Consider the following 8,433-nt stretch of genomic DNA (forward strand, 5'->3'; position numbering starts at 1 on the left):
ACTTTCATTAAGCAATGTATTTCTCAATGTATATATATTGCTAAAAAAAAACATCCTTTTTGTGAGGTAATTTTACACTTGATGAGCCTATACTGAAAGAGGATGCTTGTGCCTTAGTAACTTGTTATGGTTGATACCTAGCAACTCATGATTATTAGAAGTTTTGTTAGAAGAATCAACAACACTCTTATCTATATTTCTTACTAATAACTCTTTTTTTTTCATTTAAACAAATCAAAGTATAAAATTGGGAGTAACATTATTATTATATCCTAAAAAGAATTGACAGAACTTCACCAATACACATCAATATATAAAGTTACAAATCAATTAATTTTATTTATGACTAATATTTTAAAAAATAACTAAAAGTTTTTATTGTTTCTCATGATTTTTTCATTTTATGCTCTATATATATTTAACAAACTAAGTGACATGTGATTTGAAACTAACATAATATTTTTAAAACTATATTATCTAATTTAAAACTATCTAATATTCATCCTTTTTTTTCCAAATATATTCATAAACAAACCTTAATTATTTAAATTTGGAGGTAACTCAACTACCAAAAAATATTACACAAATCTTCTGCAATGGAAGGATAACTCTCAAATTATCAACTACTAATTGACACATAATTGGATAACAAACTTAAATCAATAGTTGACATAACAGTTGGAAGCTTATATATATAATTATTTATTATTTATCTTTTTAGGAAAAATTAATTAATTAATTACTTATATATATATATATATTATTTTCATGTTTTTATTAACATTGTTAATTACATATGTCCATATCTCAATTAAGATGTAAAGTCAACCTAACATATATGGATAACGTAGATGAATGGAAAGGTTAACATTTCCATTTTTTTAAGTGAAAGGGCTAGTTTAAATCAGTTAATTAGTAGAGATTTTTGAGACACAAAATTTAATTATGTTACTATTAGATTAAACTAGAAGATTAAAAAAAAATATTTTGCTATTTGCTATAGTACTGTAATTATTATTTTTTTCTCTCAACAACATTAATAACCTTGATATTTGCTATAATAGTATAATTATTAAACAAAAAGATGGTTAATATTTGAAATACATGTAAAATATATGTAGCATCTCTCAACAAATTTTTTTTTTTGTGTCATCATGATATCTTTTTTCTAATGGGATGGTTACGTCGGTGATGATGATGAGATAATTTATCACTAGTAATGTTTTTTTTTTTCTATTTTTGTGTCTTGTTTTCTTGAAATTTATGATAATCATCTAAAATTTAGGAGTTGTCCTTTTCATTATTGGTTTTTCAACTTTAATTTTTATTATTTTAATTTTTAATTTTTATTCATAGTCTTTATGTAAACTTTTTATTTATTTTTAATTTTATCATTCAATTTTGATTTGTGATTTTTTTTTAAGTTGATCCTCATTTTTTTAATTGTTATTTTGAGTCTTTTTATTAAATTGATTTTTTTTAAATTTTATTCTTTAATAAAAAAATTATAGTCATCCTATAATTTATTTTTAGTTTTAGATCTTTTTGTATAATTGATTTTTTTCTTCAACCTCATCTTTCAATATTTAATTGGTTGAGGATTGAGTATCATGATTTTTTTGAATATGATACTTCTATTCTAATAATCTAGGTTATGACCTTGAAAAGTTCACGAGAATTGACATTTGATTGGTAGGAGATTGAGCATCATCTATTTCTTTTCTTTCTTTCTTTCTTTTACTTATTTTTTCTTTTGATTTCATCATTTAATATTTTTTTTAAATAGGCTTTATGATTTTTTTTGTTTTTTTTTCTATCGAATTATCCCAATCTCATAATCTATACCACATGTTTAACAAGTTATCTAAACCTTAAACTTTGATTTAGGTTTGCTTGCTAACTTAAGTTTTTTTTTCTTTATCTCTTCTTATCCAATTTTATCATTTCATATTTAATTGGCTAAGAATTAAGTTATATTATTTTTTCTCTACTAAAAAAAGTATTTTTTCTTAGATTACTGTGGGTTATAAAAGGGTTTGTTAGTTTACTAGGATCTTGTAATATCATGGAGAAGTCAGTGCATAAACTAGGGATTCTCAGAAGGAAGCGAACCACGTATTAGGTGCTAATGCATTGATGGATTCCTTTTTTGTTGTTATTATAATATTGGGAATAGGCTACTTGATTTGAAACTTGCTAAATTATGACAAACCTTTGATAATACATAAAGAGTTGTTGAATAGTCATCAATCAATATAATAACGTTACTTTCAATGTTATATATTCTCACCATTGTCTCCTATGAAGCCATCTCCCCAGACCATGGTGTTTAGTATTTATGAGTGAGTTCTGAGTTTGGATTAGTTGATCATTCTCCTTATCAGATGTTCCTTGCATTCGTGAATGGCGTGCTTTAGAATGATTTTTTTGGAGGCTGTCTGTTTTCAGTAGTATTACGATCAATATACAATAGAAGTTCCCTTCTCCAAAACATTGCAAGTAAAGGGAAAAACTTACTCTGATAGTTCCAGGATTTTCCATCTTAGGGATTTCCTTGCATCTTCTTCCCATGTATGAAGACAATCTTTAGGCAAACATTCAGAAAAATGGAATTTATTTATTGAAAGTATTTTATTGATGTTCTCTTTCTAGGCTGTCCCATGTACAAGTCACCTGGCTTTCCAGTCTCGACACCCTTGAATACCACCATGGAGTATAGCAATCTGTCCTCAATCAATAAGCACCCATCAACAAGAAAGCGAATGGGGTCGAATGCTGTTGCAGAATCTGTTCCAGATGCTAGAAAGTCTCGCAGCAAGTTAGCTTCAAGGAAAATACCAAGTAAAGGTAAAAAAAAATCCATGTGCCTAATTTATGTTCTTGCACATTTTTTATTCTCAGAAATTGATGTTTTTCTAACTCATTTTATCTTCAGGTACATCCAAACAATGTGATAATGCTGCCACTACTCAAGCAAATGTTCAGCCCTCTCCTGTGATTGAGTCATCAGCACAAAACGGCACGCCCACTGGTTCACTAGTTCAAGCATCCGGTGTTGCTAAGAGTTTGTTCAATCGGCCCATACCATTCCCTCCAACTAGTTCCTCTAATCCCAATACACCACCACAAGCATTTTCCTCTCACACTGACAAATCTGCATCTCCAAGGGGCATTTGTGCGAATGCTCACAGCAGTAATAACAATACTCCTCAACAAGTCACTCCTACCAACTGCAAGGTGATCACATCAGAGAGGGTTACAGTGAGCCCATTTAAAAACATGACGTACTACACCATGGAGAGGAATCAGTGTATCTCTTCTTCCTCTCCAGTTAAGACAACCTTGAAGAGGATGTGCAAGAGGGATTGTGTGAAGGGAAGGCTAGACTTTGATGTTTCTGATGCAGCAGTGAACTTGGATGAATCAATTGACAATAAGTTCTCTACATCTGAGTCTGATAAGGAAGGGGGCATTTTTGACTTAGACCTGCCTAACTTAGACATGTTTGGGGCTAATTTCTCCTTCTCTGAACTGTTGGTTGATCTGGACCTTGATTGTGAAGGAAATGCTTGTCCATGCCTGCCAGCCTTGGCAGCTTCTGCCGACACCATTTCTGGGTATTGGTTTTTCTTTGGCCATATTCTAATAACCTCATATTTCTCTACTTTCTTCTTCACTGCATTGAATCCTTTCTTGGTTTCTTTCCTCTGATATTTTGGCTTCGTACTATGTACAGGTCATCGCATGAATCTAGGGATGGTAATTTTGGGACTGATCAAGTCATATCAGAGTTTTCCTCTACCATGACTGAGGTGATTTCTGGAAAAGATGCGCATTCGCAAGGTAATGTGAATGAAGCTCCTCAACATAATTGCTCCTAATCTATCCATTATCGTGCATATATTGAGTGATTTGTTTTCAGGTCCTGACATAACAGCTGTGAAGTCCGTAACAAAATGTATAAGAATTTTAAGCCCTGGTAAATTTATCACTTGACGCCACAAATTTCATTTTTTATGTCACCTTTCCTATTTCTAGGATCCTTGAATTATTTGGCTGTATCTCGAATTGCAGCTAAAAATCAAAGGAGTTCTTTGGATCAGGAGAATTGTTTGGCAAGTAACTGACTGACATGATGATGCAAAAGACTCTTTAGACTGACCTGGTACCTGTATAGCACATACTGCAGAAGATACATTATCCATCTTCGCTAGTTATCTAGGTTTATAATTTCTAGATCCTCTATGGCTTTTGTCTATCATTTGACCAACCCTTGAATTCTTAGCTCACATGTAGTCTTTAGTTTGATGTTCTGCCTACAATATTGGTCATTTAGCCAAGACTCATGGTTACAAGCATTTCTATGCTACACAATTTAGTTGTATCAAAAGCTGATTTATTTCTGATAAAAAGAAGTGACGAATTCTTCTTTACATTGATTTTAGATGGGATTAATCTTATCAACTCTATGAACAGTTGAATATCTGCAAGAGTTCTTAATTCAAATGCCATTAGTATTTAAGCATGCTGAAAGATGGAGGATAAATGACAGAATAAAGATATCTAAGCTCAGGCCAGGTACTGGTGAAGTTTGTCCACTTCATCTGGGCTTCCAATGAAAATAGGTGTGCGCTGGTGTATCTGCCACAAAATCACAAATTCAAACCAAAGTGTCAGCAGTTGTTTGATGCTCAAAGTCAAACCAAATATGTGATTCAAGTCGCAGTTTCCGATTCTAGCACTCTGATTGGCAGTGCCATGGTTCTATCTCCACACAATTTTTTATAGGGTCAAGGTTGATAAAATTCCAATCTAAGATGAAGTGGTGAAGCTGTAACGAAATCAATACCTGTTCTGGCTTGATGTCAAGGATTCTCTGGTGACCATCCGTTGCTTTGCCACCAGCTTGTTCCACGAGATAACTCATTGGTGCGCATTCATATAGTAACCTTAAGTTCCCATTTTTGCTGTTCTTGTTCTTTGGGTTTCCATATATGCCACCATGCAGAAGCATCCTATGTATTTTCCCAACAAGGCGGCCTATATAACGTCCAGAGTAAGGCTTCCCGTTCGGTGGCCCTGGCTGCCTAAGGTAGCCAAGGTAGCTCTGCAGTTTACCTTCCCACAGGTCATAATTTCCTTCATTAAACGAGTAAATCTTTCCTTGCAGTTCAACTTCCCACAGGTCATAATTTCCTTCATTAAACGAGTAAATCTTTCCTGTTTTCGGGATTTTGATATCTTCATGTGTTAGTACAAACTCCCCGAATGCGGGATCCAAGGTAAAAGAAAACACCCCTTTCTCTATAGATATTGTGAAGACGACCGAGCTTGAATAGAGGCAATAGCCAGCAGCAAGCTTCTGCCTGGCTGGCAAGCGTTGATGATGCACCTTTGTCTTTCTTCGTCAAGCTGTCGTGTAAGAGATGAACGATGTGATGAGAGCTAAAATTAATGTAAATTTGCAAGTGCCTTGAATTGGCTATTCAGCACAGAGGTAAAGGGTTTGCATTTTGAGAACTGCCGCTTGTTTTTCTTGGCCAGAAAGTGAGAAACCAGATGACTTACTGTGGAGTCATCGTCAATATTAAAGAGGCATTGCTCGTCAGGGCCATAAATTCCAAAGACAGATCCAGTGGTTAATGCTATATCAATGTTGGCAGACCCATCAATTGGATCAAACACCACAATATAGTTCCCAGAGTAAGTTTCCTCGACAGCAACAGGTACGTCTTCTTCCTCTGATACTATAATCGCTGTGCGGCCACTTGACCTTAAACAATTGCAAAACAGCTAGACGTAGTAAAATGTAAGCTATGGTAATTTTCACTGACAAAATGTTAACTCACAAGTAACAAACTTATCGATGAAATCAAAGTAGAACCAACCTCATTGGAGATGACATCCAGCTTCTTCTGATCTTCACCTTGGATGTTGGTGGTTCCTTGAACGCCAGTGAGATTGATTATGCTCGATCGTTGAAGAAGGGAAGCAATCTGTTTACATGCCAATGAGATACCGGATAAGACCACTGTGAGCTCTGCATCAATGTTCCCTGCTTGTTGTTGCTTCAATAGCCAAGTTGTCAAGTTTTCGAGCGCATACCGGCCCTTCTTTCTCTTCTCTTCTTTAATGCCTGATTCTGCTGCTGTAATTTCCACAACTTTGCATCGAATTCCGGAGGCAAAACGCCTACCTAATGATTGTCTAATATGATGAGAGCGGTTTTTTATAGGAAACAGGTGAGAAATAATGGAAGAGCGAGAGTTTGAGAAGGTGATTTGTCAAGAGGAAGGCGGAATTGCCTCAAACATTGTTGCGATTGTTGGTTGTCTGTGTGTTCCAGGGTTCTCACTTATCTTCCTTCCTGCGCCTATTGTGTGATTGGGATTCATTCTAGGTGAAACTATAACTTTGTTCGACTTATGAGCCCACTTGGTATTGAAGCTGTCTTCAGGCTTCGACATAACGGGCCCTGCTCCCGCATGAAATGAAGTTATTTTACATAAAATATTTTATGGTAGTGAATCTTCTAATCAAGCTCATGTCCAATCATACAGTATAAACCTGTTGGGTTTTTTTTACCCCTTCTGAACTTGATTGCTAAAACTTGCAACCGTGGCTTACCGAGAATTCCTTGACGATCAATCTCATCTTGAATTTCCTAGGAAATTTCTCAGACCTTATGATAAGCCTTTCAACAACCTGATCTCGTTTGGTGTTTGGGAGTGTCTTTGTCTTCTTATAACATCCCAAGTCATTTCCATGAATCAAAATCTCCGCAAGCGTAATTTTTCCTTTTCATTTATTGATGGACTTGGAGTTCATGTTAGGAGGAAATCCACAATTTTTTTTAAAGAAAAAGTTCAGTGCTATTAATATTTGAAGATGAAATTGCCTGCTCTATGGCTATGTTCAGCTGCCGACATCATTGATGCACAGCTGGGCTATAGCAGCAACAGTTCTTCAAAAATTGAAACTCAATTCTCAGTGACAAAACAAAATTCATGTTCTTCCTGGAGGTCCTGCTGCAATGGTTTCCTGATAGGTTCTTAGCATCAGGTTTCAATCTTCCATTGCTTCTAAAAAAACGATTTGACAGTCATACACAAACGATATTCTGTGTTCTTAATTCCAGTAGTGTATTTATGAGGAATTGTCATGGCCCATGCAAACATTTAGCTTCTCAAAACAAAATGAATCTTTCCTCTTACATTTTAATCAAGCCAAATACTTCTCCAATTTCTCCACTTCCTCCACGCTCCCTATGTAAAGCGGAACACGCTGGTGTATCTGTTGTAAAAAACAATGCCTTAGTTCTTAACTCAAAGAAGAAAAGAAGATTTCACGAGTTGAATGAAGCATATTAGACTGACCTCATTAGGTGTGATATCCAGTACTCTCTGATGCCCGTCTGATCCTTTCCCACCAGCTTGTTCCACTATAAAGCTCATCGGTGCACACTCATACAGAAGCCTCAGCTTCCCATTCTTGCTCTTCTTGTCCCTGGGGTACCCATAAATGCCACCGTACAGCAGCGTACGGTGGAAATCACCGACCAAGCTTCCAATGTATCTAGCGGAGTAGGGCTTGCCACTCGGACCAGGGTCTTTAAGGTCATCAATGTACTTCTTCAGCTTGTCATCCCACAACTGGTAGTTTCCTTCATTAAATGAATAAATCTTCCCGGCCTTTGGTATCTGGATGTTTTCTTGAGTTAAAACAAACTCTCCATACATTGGATCCAAGCTGAAAGAGAACACGCCTTTTCCTATAGTCAGCACAAAAATCACTGAGCTTGAATACATGCAGTAGCCAGCAACAAGGAGGTTATTTCCTGGCTGGCACACATTCACAATACATCTCTGTTCCGTTTGGTCAAGCTGCAATCACCAAATTTTCAAACAATCAAGTTATTAACCATAGACTATCTTCTTTTTGTGTGTTTGATAAACTCATCTGTTTGTGATTGCATCAATTATGGATGGACTCACAGTGGAGTCATCTCCAATATCGGCCAGGCACTCGTCATTGGGGCTGTATATTCCAAAGATGGAACCAGTAGACACTGCAGCATCAATGTTGGATGATCCATCTAGTGGGTCAAAAACCACTATATAGTTTCCAGAGTAACTCTCCTCCACTGCCACTGGCACATCCTCTTCCTCTGATGCTATGATTCCTGTCCTCCCACTTGATCTCAAGCAGCTAGAGAACACCTGTAGTTGCAAACTAACTAATTTAAAAAAAAAAACATTTCGCTGAATGGTTCAAACTAGAGCGAATCTAATTCATGAAGAAGAGAATTATCTAAGACTAGAGAAGTTGCTCAATTGGACCACAAAATAGGAAAATATATACTAGATCGAGAAGTTGCCTCAATTGGACCACAAAATAGGAAAATATACGGTGCTGGTTTTTCGACTTCATTTA

General features: G+C 35.6%; 2 protein-coding genes and 1 pseudogene across 2 annotated transcripts; 1 reads left to right on the top strand and 2 right to left on the bottom strand.

Annotated features, from left to right (window-relative positions):
• The first annotated feature begins 2,173 nt into the window (after window positions 1-2,173).
• On the top strand, window positions 2,174-4,433 carry LOC105114336 (uncharacterized). Its single transcript, XM_011010854.1, has 5 exons — window positions 2,174-2,847; window positions 2,936-3,617; window positions 3,737-3,843; window positions 3,923-3,979; window positions 4,075-4,433. Exons 1-5 carry the CDS (start codon window positions 2,661-2,663, stop codon window positions 4,125-4,127), a joined length of 1,086 nt encoding a protein of 361 aa, XP_011009156.1. The 5' UTR covers window positions 2,174-2,660; the 3' UTR covers window positions 4,128-4,433.
• Window positions 4,380-6,281, bottom strand: LOC105114337 (fructose-1,6-bisphosphatase, chloroplastic-like; annotated as a pseudogene).
• An 825-nt stretch (window positions 6,282-7,106) lies between these two features.
• On the bottom strand, window positions 7,107-8,270 carry LOC105114339 (fructose-1,6-bisphosphatase, chloroplastic; the record flags this gene model as incomplete). The annotated part of the gene is made up of 3 exons (XM_011010855.1): window positions 7,107-7,293; window positions 7,377-7,883; window positions 7,995-8,270. Coding segments are annotated over 3 exons (855 nt in total), but the record flags the coding sequence as incomplete, so codon positions are not given.
• Window positions 8,271-8,433: the final 163 nt, after the last annotated feature.

The sequence above is a fragment of the Populus euphratica genome, unplaced genomic scaffold, assembly GCF_000495115.2.
Source record: "Populus euphratica unplaced genomic scaffold, PopEup_1.0 scaffold519.1, whole genome shotgun sequence".
Taxonomy (NCBI): Eukaryota; Viridiplantae; Streptophyta; class Magnoliopsida; order Malpighiales; family Salicaceae; genus Populus; species Populus euphratica.